The sequence below is a fragment of the Lampetra planeri genome, chromosome 48 (genome assembly GCF_965212315.1).
Source record: "Lampetra planeri chromosome 48, kcLamPlan1.2.h2, whole genome shotgun sequence".
In the NCBI taxonomy this organism is placed as follows: domain Eukaryota; kingdom Metazoa; phylum Chordata; class Hyperoartia; order Petromyzontiformes; family Petromyzontidae; genus Lampetra; species Lampetra planeri.
In genome coordinates this window covers 622,467-638,893 of record NC_136154.1, presented here as the reverse complement: position 1 = coordinate 638,893, position 16,427 = coordinate 622,467, and the positions used below count along the sequence as shown (strand labels likewise).

Sequence of the window (16,427 nt, the reverse complement as noted above, 5' to 3'; positions counted from 1 at the left end):
GGGTCATTGCCCAAAACGTCGCATATTATACATGTCAAGGAAGTGTTATTGACGACAGTGGAGGGTTTTCTTCGTCACAGAGGTTAAAGGTCTAAGGTTTAAGGCGGAGCCATCGCGGAGGGCAGGGGTGGTCGGTGACGTCACCACGCTTCGGGTATAAAGGCGGCTGCTGCTGCAAGCTGAGCGCGCAGTCTCTCGCGAGCTTTGTCAGAAGTAGTCGGAATGTCTGGACGCGGTAAAGGCGGTAAGGGGCTCGGCAAGGGAGGCGCAAAACGCCATCGCAAGGTGCTGCGCGACAACATCCAGGGCATCACCAAGCCCGCCATCCGCCGCCTCGCTCGCCGCGGCGGTGTGAAGCGCATCTCGGGCCTCATCTACGAGGAGACCCGCGGCGTCCTGAAGGTCTTCCTTGAGAACGTCATCCGCGACGCCGTCACCTACACGGAGCACGCCAAGCGCAAGACCGTCACCGCCATGGACGTGGTCTACGCCCTCAAGCGCCAGGGCCGCACTCTCTACGGCTTCGGAGGCTGAGCGCCCATCTCTCGCACACTAAGCCAACCCAAAGGCTCTTTTCAGAGCCACCCACCTCTTCGAAACTGCTTGCGCCAGTGTTGCCAAACACTTTCTAAATGGAGCACATGTCCTGGGTTGTTGCGCGCCAATTTCTCGTGAGCGTGGTGGACGTTTGCTTGTTGAGTTGGCGAATCTTCATCTGCTTCCACATGAATGAAAGAAATCATGATATTCACGACACGTCACATTTAACAAGGCGTAATTCTTGAACGCGTTAATACAGTACCCATTTCTGGTATTTTTGCGTTAATTATTTCCAGCTGCAGCCGATTCCGATATTACGTGGAGCATTTGGCGCCACAATCTTACAGCACACTCGTCCTAATTGACGTAGCGTGCCGGAATGCTAATCTCCACCTGTACAGCACAACAGCGAAGTTATTTTTCTCCACCGAGCGCTTGTATTTTTCCAAATTGCGTTCTTAAAACGCCCGTGCGCCGTATTAGACGAGTGGTGAAACAATCCCTCGTAAGAAACAAAAAAACCCACGCTCAAAACACAATATACTGTATTGGGTTTTCCAGTCATCCTTTTTAAAACAAAGGCAATGGCCATGGCTGCAATTCACTAATATACATGTTTGGACATTACATTGTGTTATATTCACAAGTCCTTTTTGCAGTAAAAACGATATTAAAGTGAGCATCGCGTCCGCGTTTCTCATTGGAGGCTGATGGAGAGGGATGGTACTAAAAGAGCCACTCAGCAGCGCCGCGCACTACGATCCTCTGATTTGCATCTCGCCTCCTATAAAAGGAGCTCATCGCCCGACCGACAGCCACATTCGCTTCCCGTCTGTTCTGACCTGAAGCTGCCTACAACGCGTCGACATGCCCGATCCTCCCGCATCAAAGAGCGCTGGGCCGGCCAAGGTTCCTGCTCCCAAGAAGGGCTCCAAGAAGGCTGTGACCAAGGCTACGCGCAAGGATGGCAAGAAGCGACGCCACCGCAGGAAGGAGAGCTACGCCATTTACATCTACAAGGTGATGAAGCAGGTGCACCCCGATACCGGCATCTCGTCCAAGGCAATGAGCATCATGAACTCGTTCGTCAACGACATCTTCGAGCGCATCGCTTCCGAGGCGTCCCGCCTGGCGCACTACAACAAGCGCTCCACCATCACTTCTCGGGAGATCCAGACCGCAGTGCGACTGCTGCTCCCCGGCGAGCTGGCCAAGCACGCCGTGTCGGAGGGCACCAAGGCCGTCACCAAGTACACAAGCTCCAAGTGAAGCCTCGACTCCACCATTAATTACAAAGGCTCTTTTCAGAGCCACCCACCTCTCCGAACCTGCTTGTACCAGTCCTAGCAGGAGTACAAAACGAAACTTCCAACAAAGCCCCGGTTCACGCGGGGACATTGTTCGCTCATTGAGTGAAGTGGAGAGATCGAACGCATTTTAACATGTTTCCACGTGAATAAAAGCGATAACAATATTCATGGCACATCATATTCACCAGCAGGCATTTCTTGGACTTGATTGTCCATTGATTTCATCTGCAGCCCATTCAGATATTACATTGGATATTTGGCGCCAAAACCTTGCAATGCAATATATTTAATTCGTGGTTGTATTTTCGGGCAGGAACTAACATTTTGCACGTGTACATATATGTAAAAGTAAGCGCCTAGCATGGATGACTCGTGCAGTATAATTGATCATCATCTCAATGCCAAGAGAATATATATCTATTCCTGTGATCACCTCTTTCCGACATTTTTACGTATTACTGTTTCCAATGAAGTGCAGTTTCTTCACACTTTATTTAGATCATGCAGAGCACTGTAAAGTTGTTTTCGGAAAGGTGTTTGCTTGAGAAAAGAACATCCGTTAAAGACATCGACGGCGCTCAAACGGTACTACTGCATCGTGATGCGGCATTCTGAAATGATCCAAACTGTGAACATTTTGTTGATTAAGAAGAGTTGACGACTCGAGATCATTGCACGCTGCCAACCAATCAGCACGCTCCCCTTCTTCGCACGTCACGACTCCGCTGACCAGTGAGCGCGCGCTCTGGGCTACATAAGCCGCCTTCTCCCCGCCTGTGAGAATCTTTGCCCTCACCAAGCCATGGCTCGCACCAAGCAGACGGCTCGCAAGTCCACGGGCGGCAAGGCCCCCCGCAAGCAACTCGCCACCAAGGCGGCCCGAAAGAGCGCTCCGGCCACGGGCGGCGTCAAGAAGCCTCACCGCTACAGGCCCGGCACCGTCGCTCTGCGCGAGATCCGCCGCTACCAGAAGTCCACCGAGCTGCTCATCCGCAAACTGCCCTTCCAGCGCCTCGTCAGGGAGATCGCGCAGGACTTCAAGACCGACCTGCGCTTCCAGAGCTCCGCTGTCATGGCTCTGCAGGAGGCCAGCGAAGCGTACCTTGTCGCGCTCTTCGAGGACACCAACCTGTGCGCCATCCACGCCAAGCGCGTCACCATCATGCCCAAGGACATTCAGCTCGCCCGCCGCATTCGTGGCGAGCGCGCTTGAACGCCCAGCTCGGCCCTCAAAGCACAACACAAAGGCTCTTTTCAGAGCCACCACTTACTCATGAAAACGCTTCCATGTGTGTTCTTCAAAGTTCGGGTGCCGGAAACCTTCGTTTGCTGGTCACTGCTCTCACGAGTCGTCAGGCGTAAGCGACAATGAAGTTCATTTTCTATACCCCGCCGCTCATATTTTTCAACATCACACGTTGGTGTCGTATATAAGCGTTGTGAAACCATGCTTACATAATGTTCAACAAAAGGGTTATTTTGGTGAAATATATTAACTATTAAACCCAAAGATATTGGTTTATGTTGTTTCAAGCCCGAGCTGATAAGAAGTTCACATTTTGCAAACTAAGAGACTGAATTATTCACGCACATATATTTTTAGGCATTGCCCGAACAGGCGGTTAAAGGAAAATATATATACACCGTATAGGCACGTGGGCGATCAATCACGAGCTCAAGGCTATCACAATGATTTCTTATAACCAATGCGGTCCCTCAAAATGATTATTATAATCAATAATACATTGATATTTGCGGAATCCGCTTATAAGTTTGACTTGCCAGCACGTGCCCATTAATTAACTCTATCATGCTTAAAACTTGAACCTATTAAGTACGTGTATCGCATTGTTTCATTCATAAGATGCGTGCCCGCATTAAAATATATATGGATACAAATAATTAAAGTCAACATCGAATCCTCGCGTCCCGGCTTTTCATTGGTGGCTCAAGGAGAGGGCGGGACTCGACCGAGAGGAGCCAATCAGCAGCGGCGCGCTCTACGATCCTCGTCTCCGCTATAAAAGCCGCTCCGGTGGTGCGTGTTAACGTCACAAATCGTTCGTACTTTGTCTCCAGTGCTTTTTGCATCCTAGGTCGCTTAACAATGTCTGGACGCGGCAAGACCGGTGGCAAGTCTCGCGCCAAGGCAAAGTCCCGCTCTTCCCGCGCCGGCCTGCAGTTCCCCGTGGGTCGCGTTCACAGGCTGCTCCGCAAGGGCAATTACGCCCAGCGGGTCGGCGCTGGAGCACCCGTCTACCTGGCCGCCGTGCTCGAGTACCTTTCTGCCGAGATCCTCGAGCTGGCTGGCAATGCCGCCCGCGACAACAAGAAGACGAGGATCATCCCCCGACACCTGCAGCTCGCCGTGCGAAACGACGAGGAGCTCAACAAGCTCATGGGCGGCGTGACTATCGCCCAGGGCGGTGTGCTGCCCAACATCCAGGCCGTGCTGCTGCCCAAGAAGACCTCTCAGGCAAAGAAGTGAACGCGCCGCCGCCTCTACCACCACAACAACGGCTCTTTTCAGAGCCACCCACTTACTTGCAAAGAGCTCGGACAGTCGTACACAGGAGTTTTGTTATACTGGTAGGAACGAAGTGGACCAGACCACCAATAGATTAATGTGTCCGTCCGTCAACATCGCCCCCTACTGCAAACATTTGGCATGACCCTACGAAAACCTTGACTCAGTGACGCTATCCTGGCTAAACAAGTGTAACATTCCCTTATAATTCCCTCAGCTTTTAATTAAAACATTTAAATTAATGAGGCTTTCCTGGCTAAACACGTGTAACATTCCCTAATAATTCCCTGAGATAGCTTTTAATTAAAACTTTGAAATTAAATAAAACAACTAACAGCGCCCTAATAATTCCCTGAGATAGCTTTTAATTAAAACTTTGAAATTAAAAAAAAACTCACAGCGCCCTAAAGCCTACAGCTAGGCCTAAAGCCTAGAACTAGGCCTGAAACTCTCCATTCGTGTCGTACCCCCGCGTGTGTGAAAGGGAGTTATGTTTAACAATGTTACATTCCCTCATGTTTTTAAATAGAAACATTTAAATTTAAAGCTTTTACATGAATCATTAAATCATTTAAATTAAAAATTAACTCACAGCGCCCTAAAGCATACAGCTAGGCCTAAAGCCTAGAACTAGGCCTCAATCTCTCCCTTCGTATCGTCCGATTAGGTGTAGCAACATCGCCCCCTACTGCAAACACTTGGCAGGACCCTACAAAAACCTTTTGACTCAGTGGGGCTTTCCTGGCTTAACAAGTGTAATAATACATTATGTTTATATTATTTGGTTATTCGTTCCTACCAGCCCACCCCGCAGGGTCCTGTTTAATAAGGACACCGTCGTCGAGTTGCCCTCGTCCCAAATTGCTCGCAATTAAACGAATGCTCTGCTCATTCCAGATACCCTTTATGTCTAATTTAGGAACGGTATTTGAGCAGCATTCCAACATTGCATCAATCATGGAACATGGTTTAGAATAAATTGGGATGCCTATTGGAAGAAAGAATCGTGTTTATTAAAGAATAAAACTCGCTCTTTTTGAGCGGTCAGAAAAGGGATCAAATGAGCACATCAGCTCAGGGTTGTGGCCGGTGTTAGCTGATAGTAAGCAAAAAAGTACTGGTAAACGCTGGGGATGTCAACACTCGGTAAAGTATAATATTACTTGTCAAATAAGATGGTACAAATATGTGTAGTTAAATATTTTTTACATGGTTAATAACATCTTTCCAATGATTACTCATTCGTGTTACTTAGTGCAGTAAATACGTGTTACTTATTGCAGTAAAAACAACCCATCGGATGAACCATCCTGCGCTCCTAGAATATCAACTCTGTCGGTGCATTAAACGTAAGATTATATATTTTCTTTAAACATTCGACTGCAGAGTCACTTGAGTTGAATTTGAGTGGTGATGATTGTGCACCGTGCCTCGATCTTGTTCAAGGCGCGCGACCCTTCTGCAGTGCGTGAGCTACTCACCTCTTGCCACGTAAAATGTTAAACTTTCTATTTAATGTCGGTTAATTTTGAGTAATTTTCTTCAGTTTGTTGTCCATCTGAAAATCCATATATTTATTCATTTCAAAGTTCGATTAAAACGTCCAGTTAAAAGTTCGGTGACAAGGGACTGTTGACATGGCGCGCAGTCCTCACCATAGCGCGAGAGGAGAAATCGAGAGCGCGCGAGGCAAAACTTAAATAGAAAATATTTCGTTGGAATTAAATATGAGTAGTCTGTTGAAGCATCTTGTCTTGCAAAAAATTCGAGTGCGTTTAAAATAGTGTTCATCAGTAACACTTTTGAAAACCGACAATCGTCATAGCATGCCCTGACCGAACAATGTCTCCCAAATGTTGGTTGTTCACTTGTTTTGAATTATAATTTATATCGTGAGCATTGTCGTATATTGCATAAGTAACGTACATTAAAGAAGTGATCTTCGTGATAATGTATCAACTAGATGCATGTAAGTATGAACGTTACGGGAGTAATCGAGCCCAAAGGCAGGCGTGATAAACACAGTGAGTATGGTGGCAACTCCCTCACCAGAGCTGAGTTCTGGATGATCTCAGCGACGTCCGCATTCAGTACGCCGCTTCTATAATAACCTCGGGCCTGGAGAACACTCGTTTCGAATTCGTGAGAGCGCTGATTTCGATTTCAAAGAGGTGAGGCGATAAAAGCGACGTCTTGAGATGGCGGAAACTGCTCCTGCTCAACCACCAGCTGCGGCTACTTCAGCGCCTAAAAGCCCCAAGAAGAAGCGCGCCGCTCCAAAGGCCAAGAAGGTCGGCCCCAGCGTGTCCGAGCTCATCCTCAAGGCTCTGGCCAGCAGCAAGGAGAGGAACGGCGTGTCTCTTCCTGCGCTCAAAAAGTCGCTTGCTGCCGGAGGATACGACGTGGAGAAGAACAATGCCCGCGTGAAGTTGGCCATCAAGAAGCTCGTGGCCAAAGACGCCGTGGCGCAAGTGAAGGGCAGCGGCGCGTCTGGCTCTTTCAAACTCAACAAGGAAAAGGCTGCCGCAAAGGCGAAGCCCAAGTCGTCAACGGCAAAGCCCGCAGCTAAAAAGCCCGCGGCAGCCAAGAAGGTGAAGAAGCCCGCGGCAGCCAAGAAGACCGCGCCCAAGAAGTCTCCCAAGAAAGCAAAGAAGCCCGCGGCTGCCAAGGCGGCCAAGAGCCCCAAAAAGGTGAAGTTGGCTGTTAAGCCCAAGAAGGCGGCGAAGAGCCCAGCCAAGCCCAAGGCTGCGAAGCCCAAGGTCGCTAAGCCCAAGACCGTCAAGGCCAAGGCCGCCAAACCCAAGGTGGCCAAGCCCAAGAAGGCCGCGGCCAAGCCCAAGAAGACTGCGCCAAAGAAGTGAATCCGATCGGACGACGCTCGATTCACTCCACCTCAACGGCTCTTTTCAGAGCCACCCACTTAGTTAAAAAAGTGAACCAGATGCTGCTGCGCTTCCATTAGTTCATCGGTAACACATGACAGTGTATTACGTTGCTGTTGAATGCGTGCCATATTCTGTAAGTCAAACCCATTTACGGCGTGGCGATGGTTGCTCGCCTTGCCTCGGCCCTGATCAAGGAGCTCGACGCTTGGTGCAGTTCAATCGTGAGGATTTGTGTAGATTGGATAAGTTACGTACATTCGCCAAATTAACTATAACATTTTACCCACTCGATGTGTTTTAAGCATTGATGTGATGGGAGTAATCGAGCCCGAAAGCAGGGATCACAAACACAGGCGAGGCGGGTGGCAGCTCCCTCACTCGAACGGAGTGCAGAGTAATCTCAGCGACGTCCGAATTATGTGTTGCACCTCTTCATTCCGTCATCATGTTACTGGTGCCAAATATGGAATTTAGTCTAAAAAGGTATTGATTCCAGACAGCTTTACTCAATTTGCCTTCATTCGCTCGTTCTCGCCTTTTCACTTTGTTTTGTAAACATTGCGGTGCACCATCTAAACTTCTCTATTACAATTAATTTCTATACGTAAATATCGCATTGTTTGCAATGTCTTTCTTACTTTGGGAGAACTAGTTGGTGACGTTCACTCAACTATTGTGTTGGAAGCCGTTTAGCTTCACACGATTATAAAGTTAGTTCATCTTGTTCACTTGAAAACAAGACCTTACACCGATTATTCACTCCACGTGCAATCTTGCAACAGATCGCGTTCCTCTCGCGTTCGCTGCGGGTGTGCCAATATCATTACAGAGTGCTTCGAAGAAGGGTCATTGCCCAAAACGTCGCATATTATACATGTCAAGGAAGTGTTATTGACGACAGTGGAGGGTTTTCTTCGTCACAGAGGTTAAAGGTCTAAGGTTTAAGGCGGAGCCATCGCGGAGGGCAGGGGTGGTCGGTGACGTCACCACGCTTCGGGTATAAAGGCGGCTGCTGCTGCAAGTTGAGCGCGCAGTCTCTCGCGAGCTTTGTCAGAAGTAGTCGGAATGTCTGGACGCGGTAAAGGCGGTAAGGGGCTCGGCAAGGGAGGCGCAAAACGCCATCGCAAGGTGCTGCGCGACAACATCCAGGGCATCACCAAGCCCGCCATCCGCCGCCTCGCTCGCCGCGGCGGTGTGAAGCGCATCTCGGGCCTCATCTACGAGGAGACCCGCGGCGTCCTGAAGGTCTTCCTTGAGAACGTCATCCGCGACGCCGTCACCTACACGGAGCACGCCAAGCGCAAGACCGTCACCGCCATGGACGTGGTCTACGCCCTCAAGCGCCAGGGCCGCACTCTCTACGGCTTCGGAGGCTGAGCGCCCATCTCTCGCACACTAAGCCAACCCAAAGGCTCTTTTCAGAGCCACCCACCTCTTCGAAACTGCTTGCGCCAGTGTTGCCAAACACTTTCTAAATGGAGCACATGTCCTGGGTTGTTGCGCGCCAATTCCTCGTGAGCGTGGTGGACGTTTGCTTGTTGAGTTGGCGAATCTTCATCTGCTTCCACATGAATGAAAGAAATCATGATATTCACGACACGTCACATTTAACAAGGCGTAATTCTTGAACGCGTTAATACAGTACCCATTTCTGGTATTTTTGCGTTAATTATTTCCAGCTGCAGCCGATTCCGATATTACGTGGAGCATTTGGCGCCACAATCTTACAGCACACTCGTCCTAATTGACGTAGCGTGCCGGAATGCTAATCTCCACCTGTACAGCACAACAGCGAAGTTATTTTTCTCCACCGAGCGCTTGTATTTTTCCAAATTGCGTTCTTAAAACGCCCGTGCGCCGTATTAGACGAGTGGTGAAACAATCCCTCGTAAGAAACAAAAAAACCCACGCTCAAAACACAATATACTGTATTGGGTTTTCCAGTCATCCTTATTAAAACAAAGGCAATGGCCATGGCTGCAATTCACTAATATACATGTTTGGACATTACATTGTGTTATATTCACAAGTCCTTTTTGCAGTAAAAACGATATTAAAGTGAGCATCGCGTCCGCGTTTCTCATTGGAGGCTGATGGAGAGGGATGGTACTAAAAGAGCCACTCAGCAGCGCCGCGCACTACGATCCTCTGATTTGCATCTCGCCTCCTATAAAAGGAGCTCATCGCCCGACCGACATCCACATTCGCTTCCCGTCTGTTCTGACCTGAAGCTGCCTACAACGCGTCGACATGCCCGATCCTCCCGCATCAAAGAGCGCTGGGCCGGCCAAGGTTCCTGCTCCCAAGAAGGGCTCCAAGAAGGCTGTGACCAAGGCAACGCGCAAGGATGGCAAGAAGCGACGCCACCGCAGGAAGGAGAGCTACGCCATTTACATCTACAAGGTGATGAAGCAGGTGCACCCCGATACCGGCATCTCGTCCAAGGCAATGAGCATCATGAACTCGTTCGTCAACGACATCTTCGAGCGCATCGCTTCCGAGGCGTCCCGCCTGGCGCACTACAACAAGCGCTCCACCATCACTTCTCGGGAGATCCAGACCGCAGTGCGACTGCTGCTCCCCGGCGAGCTGGCCAAGCACGCCGTGTCGGAGGGCACCAAGGCCGTCACCAAGTACACAAGCTCCAAGTGAAGCCTCGACTCCCATTAATTACAAAGGCTCTTTTCAGAGCCACCCACCTCTCCGAACCTGCTTGTACCAGTCCTAGCAGGAGTACAAAACGAAACTTCCAACAAAGCCCCGGTTCACGCGGGGACATTGTTCGCTCATTGAGTGAAGTGGAGAGATCGAACGCATTTTAACATGTTTCCACGTGAATAAAAGCGATAACAATATTCATGGCACATCATATTTACCAGCAGGCATTTCTTGGACTTGTTTGTCCATTGATTTCATCTGCAGCCCATTCAGATATTACATTGGATGTTTGGCGCCAAAACCTTGCAATGCAATATATTTAATTCGTGGTTGTATTTTTGGGCAGGAACTAACATTTTGCACGTGTACATATATGTAAAAGTAAGCGCCTAGCATGGATGACTCGTGCAGTATAATTGATCATCATCTCAATGCCAAGAGAATATATATCTATTCCTGTGATCACCTCTTTCCGACATTTTTACGTATTACTGTTTCCAATGAAGTGCAGTTTCTTAACACTTTATTTAGATCATGCAGAGCACTGTAAAGTTGTTTTCGGAAAGGTGTTTGCTTGAGAAAATAACATCCGTTAAAGACATCGACGGCGCTCAAAGGGTACTACTGCATCGTGATGCGGCATTCTGAAATGATCCAAACTGTGAACATTTTGTTGATTAAGAAGAGTTGACGACTCGAGATCATTGCACGCTGCCAACCAATCAGCACGCTCCCCTTCTTCGCACGTCACGACTCCGCTGACCAGTGAGCGCGCGCTCTGGGCTACATAAGCCGCCTTCTCCCCGCCTGTGAGAATCTTTGCCCTCACCAAGCCATGGCTCGCACCAAGCAGACGGCTCGCAAGTCCACGGGCGGCAAGGCCCCCCGCAAGCAACTCGCCACCAAGGCGGCCCGAAAGAGCGCTCCGGCCACGGGCGGCGTCAAGAAGCCTCACCGCTACAGGCCCGGCACCGTCGCTCTGCGCGAGATCCGCCGCTACCAGAAGTCCACCGAGCTGCTCATCCGCAAACTGCCCTTCCAGCGCCTCGTCAGGGAGATCGCGCAGGACTTCAAGACCGACCTGCGCTTCCAGAGCTCCGCTGTCATGGCTCTGCAGGAGGCCAGCGAAGCGTACCTTGTCGCGCTCTTCGAGGACACCAACCTGTGCGCCATCCACGCCAAGCGCGTCACCATCATGCCCAAGGACATTCAGCTCGCCCGCCGCATTCGTGGCGAGCGCGCTTGAACGCCCAGCTCGGCCCTCAAAGCACAACACAAAGGCTCTTTTCAGAGCCACCACTTACTCATGAAAACGCTTCCATGTGTGTTCTTCAAAGTTCGGGTGCCGGAAACCTTCGTTTGCTGGTCACGGCTCTCACGAGTCGTCAGGCGTAAGCGACAATGAAGTTCATTTTCTATACCCCGCCGCTCATATTTTTCAACATCACACGTTGGTGTCGTATATAAGCGTTGTGAAACCATGCTTACATAATGTTTAACAAAAGGGTTATTTTGGTGAAATATATTAACTATTAAACCCAAAGATATTGGTTTATGTTGTTTCAAGCCCGAGCTGATAAGAAGTTCACATTTTGCAAACTAAGAGACTGAATTATTCACGCACATATATTTTTAGGCATTGCCCGAACAGGCGGTTAAAGGAAAATATATATATACACCGTATAGGCACGTGGGCGATCAATCACGAGCTCAAGGCTATCACAATGATTTCTTATAACCAATGCGGTCCCTCAAAATGATTATTATAATCAATAATACATTGATATTTGCGGAATCCGCTTATAAGTTTGACTTGCCAGCACGTGCCCATTAATTAACTCTATCATGCTTAAAACTTGAACCTATTAAGTACGTGTATCGCATTGTTTCATTCATAAGATGCGTGCCCGCATTAAAATATATATGGATACAAATAATTAAAGTCAACATCGAATCCTCGCGTCCCGGCTTTTCATTGGTGGCTCAAGGAGAGGGCGGGACTCGACCGAGAGGAGCCAATCAGCAGCGGCGCGCTCTACGATCCTCGTCTCCGCTATAAAAGCCGCTCCGGTGGTGCGTGTTAACGTCACAAATCGTTCGTACTTTGTCTCCAGTGCTTTTTGCATCCTAGGTCGCTTAACAATGTCTGGACGCGGCAAGACCGGTGGCAAGTCTCGCGCCAAGGCAAAGTCCCGCTCTTCCCGCGCCGGCCTGCAGTTCCCCGTGGGTCGCGTTCACAGGCTGCTCCGCAAGGGCAATTACGCCCAGCGGGTCGGCGCTGGAGCACCCGTCTACCTGGCCGCCGTGCTCGAGTACCTTTCTGCCGAGATCCTCGAGCTGGCTGGCAATGCCGCCCGCGACAACAAGAAGACGAGGATCATCCCCCGACACCTGCAGCTCGCCGTGCGAAACGACGAGGAGCTCAACAAGCTCATGGGCGGCGTGACTATCGCCCAGGGCGGTGTGCTGCCCAACATCCAGGCCGTGCTGCTGCCCAAGAAGACCTCTCAGGCAAAGAAGTGAACGCGCCGCCGCCTCTACCACCACAACAACGGCTCTTTTCAGAGCCACCCACTTACTTGCAAAGAGCTCGGACAGTCGTACACAGGAGTTTTGTTATACTGGTAGGAACGAAGTGGACCAGACCACCAATAGATTAATGTGTCCGTCCGTCAACATCGCCCCCTACTGCAAACATTTGGCATGACCCTACGAAAACCTTGACTCAGTGACGCTATCCTGGCTAAACAAGTGTAACATTCCCTTATAATTCCCTCAGCTTTTAATTAAAACATTTAAATTAATGAGGCTTTCCTGGCTAAACACGTGTAACATTCCCTAATAATTCCCTGAGATAGCTTTTAATTAAAACTTTGAAATTAAATAAAACAACTAACAGCGCCCTAATAATTCCCTGAGATAGCTTTTAATTAAAACTTTGAAATTAAAAAAAAACTCACAGCGCCCTAAAGCCTACAGCTAGGCCTAAAGCCTAGAACTAGGCCTGAAACTCTCCATTCGTGTCGTACCCCCGCGTGTGTGAAAGGGAGTTATGTTTAACAATGTTACATTCCCTCATGTTTTTAGATAGAAACATTTAAATTTAAAGCTTTTACATGAATCATTAAATCATTTAAATTAAAAATTAACTCACAGCGCCCTAAAGCATACAGCTAGGCCTAAAGCCTAGAACTAGGCCTCAATCTCTCCCTTCGTATCGTCCGATTAGGTGTAGCAACATCGCCCCCTACTGCAAACACTTGGCAGGACCCTACAAAAACCTTTTGACTCAGTGGGGCTTTCCTGGCTTAACAAGTGTAATAATACATTATGTTTATATTATTTGGTTATTCGTTCCTACCAGCCCACCCCGCAGGGTCCTGTTTAATAAGGACACCGTCGTCGAGTTGCCCTCGTCCCAAATTGCTCGCAATTAAACGAATGCTCTGCTCATTCCAGATACCCTTTATGTCTAATTTAGGAACGGTATTTGAGCAGCATTCCAACATTGCATCAATCATGGAACATGGTTTAGAATAAATTGGGATGCCTATTGGAAGAAAGAATCGTGTTTTTTAAAGAATAAAACTCGCTCTTTTTGAGCGGTCAGAAAAGGGATCAAATGAGCACATCAGCTCAGGGTTGTGGCCGGTGTTAGCTGATAGTAAGCAAAAAAGTACTGGTAAACGCTGGGGATGTCAACACTCGGTAAAGTATAATATTACTTGTCAAATAAGATGGTACAAATATGTGTAGTTAAATATTTTTTACATGGTTAATAACATCTTTCCAATGATTACTCATTCGTGTTACTTAGTGCAGTAAATACGTGTTACTTATTGCAGTAAAAACAACCCATCGGATGAACCATCCTGCGCTCCTAGAATATCAACTCTGTCGGTGCATTAAACGTAAGATTATATATTTTCTTTAAACATTCGACTGCAGAGTCACTTGAGTTGAATTTGAGTGGTGATGATTGTGCACCGTGCCTCGATCTTGTTCAAGGCGCGCGACCCTTCTGCAGTGCGTGAGCTACTCACCTCTTGCCACGTAAAATGTTAAACTTTCTATTTAATGTCGGTTAATTTTGAGTAATTTTCTTCAGTTTGTTGTCCATCTGAAAATCCATATATTTATTCATTTCAAAGTTCGATTAAAACGTCCAGTTAAAAGTTCGGTGACAAGGGACTGTTGACATGGCGCGCAGTCCTCACCATAGCGCGAGAGGAGGAATCGCGAGCGCGCGAGGCAAAACTTAAATAGAAAATATTTCGTTGGAATTAAATATGAGTAGTCTGTTGAAGCATCTTGTCTTGCAAAAAATTCGAGTGCGTTTTAAATAGTGTTCATCAGTAACACTTTTGAAAACCGACAATCGTCATAGCATGCCCTGACCGAACAATGTCTCCCAAATGTTGGTTGTTCACTTGTTTTGAATTATAATTTATATCGTGAGCATTGTCGTATATTGCATAAGTAACGTACATTAAAGAAGTGATCTTCGTGATAATGTATCAACTAGATGCATGTAAGTATGAACGTTACGGGAGTAATCGAGCCCAAAGGCAGGCGTGATAAACACAGTGAGTATGGTGGCAACTCCCTCACCAGAGCTGAGTTCTGGATGATCTCAGCGACGTCCGCATTCAGTACGCCGCTTCTATAATAACCTCGGGCCTGGAGAACACTCGTTTCGAATTCGTGAGAGCGCTGATTTCGATTTCAAAGAGGCGAGGCGATAAAAGCGACGTCTTGAGATGGCGGAAACTGCTCCTGCTCAACCACCAGCTGCGGCTACTTCAGCGCCTAAAAGCCCCAAGAAGAAGCGCGCCGCTCCAAAGGCCAAGAAGGTCGGCCCCAGCGTGTCCGAGCTCATCCTCAAGGCTCTGGCCAGCAGCAAGGAGAGGAACGGCGTGTCTCTTCCTGCGCTCAAAAAGTCGCTTGCTGCCGGAGGATACGACGTGGAGAAGAACAATGCCCGCGTGAAGTTGGCCATCAAGAAGCTCGTGGCCAAAGACGCCGTGGCGCAAGTGAAGGGCAGCGGCGCGTCTGGCTCTTTCAAACTCAACAAGGAAAAGGCTGCCGCAAAGGCGAAGCCCAAGTCGTCAACGGCAAAGCCCGCAGCTAAAAAGCCCGCGGCAGCCAAGAAGGTGAAGAAGCCCGCGGCAGCCAAGAAGACCGCGCCCAAGAAGTCTCCCAAGAAAGCAAAGAAGCCCGCGGCTGCCAAGGCGGCCAAGAGCCCCAAAAAGGTGAAGTTGGCTGTTAAGCCCAAGAAGGCGGCGAAGAGCCCAGCCAAGCCCAAGGCTGCGAAGCCCAAGGTCGCTAAGCCCAAGACCGTCAAGGCCAAGGCCGCCAAACCCAAGGTGGCCAAGCCCAAGAAGGCCGCGGCCAAGCCCAAGAAGACTGCGCCAAAGAAGTGAATCCGATCGGACGACGCTCGATTCACTCCACCTCAACGGCTCTTTTCAGAGCCACCCACTTAGTTAAAAAAGTGAACCAGATGCTGCTGCGCTTCCATTAGTTCATCGGTAACACATGACAGTGTATTACGTTGCTGTTGAATGCGTGCCATATTCTGTAAGTCAAACCCATTTACGGCGTGGCGATGGTTGCTCGCCTTGCCTCGGCCCTGATCAAGGAGCTCGACGCTTGGTGCAGTTCAATCGTGAGGATTTGTGTAGATTGGATAAGTTACGTACATTCGCCAAATTAACTATAACATTTTACCCACTCGATGTGTTTTAAGCATTGATGTGATGGGAGTAATCGAGCCCGAAAGCAGGGATCACAAACACAGGCGAGGCGGGTGGCAGCTCCCTCACTCGAACGGAGTGCAGAGTAATCTCAGCGACGTCCGAATTATGTGTTGCACCTCTTCATTCCGTCATCATGTTACTGGTGCCAAATATGGAATTTAGTCTAAAAAGGTATTGATTCCAGACAGCTTTACTCAATTTGCCTTCATTCGCTCGTTCTCGCCTTTTCACTTTGTTTTGTAAACATTGCGGTGCACCATCTAAACTTCTCTATTAAAATTAATTTCTATACGTAAATATCGCATTGTTTGCAATGTCTTTCTTACTTTGGGAGAACTAGTTGGTGACGTTCACTCAACTATTGTGTTGGAAGCCGTTTAGCTTCACACGATTATAAAGTTAGTTCATCTTGTTCACTTGAAAACAAGACCTTACACCGATTATTCACTCCACGTGCAATCTTGCAACAGATCGCGTTCCTCTCGCGTTCGCTGCGGGTGTGCCAATATCATTACAGAGTGCTTCGAAGAAGGGTCATTGCCCAAAACGTCGCATATTATACATGTCAAGGAAGTGTTATTGACGACAGTGGAGGGTTTTCTTCGTCACAGAGGTTAAAGGTCTAAGGTTTAAGGCGGAGCCATCGCGGAGGGCAGGAGTGGTCGGTGACGTCACCACGCTTCGGGTATAAAGGCGGCTGCTGCTGCAAGCTGAGCGCGCAGTCTCTCGCGAGCTTTGTCAGAAGTAG

General features: G+C 48.7%; 10 protein-coding genes across 10 annotated transcripts; all 10 read left to right on the top strand.

Moving 5' to 3' along the window:
* Nucleotides 1-222: 222 nt before the first annotated feature.
* On the top strand, nucleotides 223-534 carry LOC144733659 (histone H4). The gene has a single exon (XM_078615686.1). The coding sequence runs from the start codon at nucleotides 223-225 to the stop codon at nucleotides 532-534; it is 312 nt and encodes a 103-aa protein (XP_078471812.1).
* Nucleotides 535-632: 98 nt separating this feature from the next.
* On the top strand, nucleotides 633-1,854 carry LOC144733658 (histone H2B type 3-B-like). Its single transcript, XM_078615684.1, has 2 exons — nucleotides 633-643; nucleotides 1,389-1,854. Exons 1-2 carry the CDS (start codon nucleotides 633-635, stop codon nucleotides 1,807-1,809), a joined length of 432 nt encoding a protein of 143 aa, XP_078471810.1. The 3' UTR covers nucleotides 1,810-1,854.
* A 798-nt stretch (nucleotides 1,855-2,652) lies between these two features.
* Nucleotides 2,653-3,063, top strand: LOC144733657 (histone H3). The gene has a single exon (XM_078615683.1). It carries the CDS (start codon nucleotides 2,653-2,655, stop codon nucleotides 3,061-3,063), a length of 411 nt encoding a protein of 136 aa, XP_078471809.1.
* An 843-nt stretch (nucleotides 3,064-3,906) lies between these two features.
* Nucleotides 3,907-4,381, top strand: LOC144733899 (histone H2A-like). Its single transcript, XM_078615906.1, has one exon. It carries the CDS (start codon nucleotides 3,958-3,960, stop codon nucleotides 4,336-4,338), a length of 381 nt encoding a protein of 126 aa, XP_078472032.1. The 5' UTR covers nucleotides 3,907-3,957; the 3' UTR covers nucleotides 4,339-4,381.
* A 2,133-nt stretch (nucleotides 4,382-6,514) lies between these two features.
* On the top strand, nucleotides 6,515-7,240 carry LOC144733799 (histone H1.2-like). Its single transcript, XM_078615812.1, has one exon. It carries the CDS (start codon nucleotides 6,576-6,578, stop codon nucleotides 7,236-7,238), a length of 663 nt encoding a protein of 220 aa, XP_078471938.1. The 5' UTR covers nucleotides 6,515-6,575; the 3' UTR covers nucleotides 7,239-7,240.
* A 1,087-nt stretch (nucleotides 7,241-8,327) lies between these two features.
* LOC144733656 (histone H4) lies at nucleotides 8,328-8,639 on the top strand. Its single transcript, XM_078615682.1, has one exon. It carries the CDS (start codon nucleotides 8,328-8,330, stop codon nucleotides 8,637-8,639), a length of 312 nt encoding a protein of 103 aa, XP_078471808.1.
* Nucleotides 8,640-9,475: 836 nt separating this feature from the next.
* On the top strand, nucleotides 9,476-10,113 carry LOC144733859 (histone H2B type 3-B). Its single transcript, XM_078615863.1, has one exon. It carries the CDS (start codon nucleotides 9,513-9,515, stop codon nucleotides 9,912-9,914), a length of 402 nt encoding a protein of 133 aa, XP_078471989.1. The 5' UTR covers nucleotides 9,476-9,512; the 3' UTR covers nucleotides 9,915-10,113.
* A 642-nt stretch (nucleotides 10,114-10,755) lies between these two features.
* On the top strand, nucleotides 10,756-11,166 carry LOC144733654 (histone H3). Its single transcript, XM_078615681.1, has one exon. The coding sequence runs from the start codon at nucleotides 10,756-10,758 to the stop codon at nucleotides 11,164-11,166; it is 411 nt and encodes a 136-aa protein (XP_078471807.1).
* An 845-nt stretch (nucleotides 11,167-12,011) lies between these two features.
* On the top strand, nucleotides 12,012-12,486 carry LOC144733901 (histone H2A-like). The gene has a single exon (XM_078615907.1). It carries the CDS (start codon nucleotides 12,063-12,065, stop codon nucleotides 12,441-12,443), a length of 381 nt encoding a protein of 126 aa, XP_078472033.1. The 5' UTR covers nucleotides 12,012-12,062; the 3' UTR covers nucleotides 12,444-12,486.
* Nucleotides 12,487-14,617: 2,131 nt separating this feature from the next.
* Nucleotides 14,618-15,976, top strand: LOC144733798 (histone H1.2-like). Its single transcript, XM_078615811.1, has one exon. The coding sequence runs from the start codon at nucleotides 14,681-14,683 to the stop codon at nucleotides 15,341-15,343; it is 663 nt and encodes a 220-aa protein (XP_078471937.1). The 5' UTR covers nucleotides 14,618-14,680; the 3' UTR covers nucleotides 15,344-15,976.
* Nucleotides 15,977-16,427: the final 451 nt, after the last annotated feature.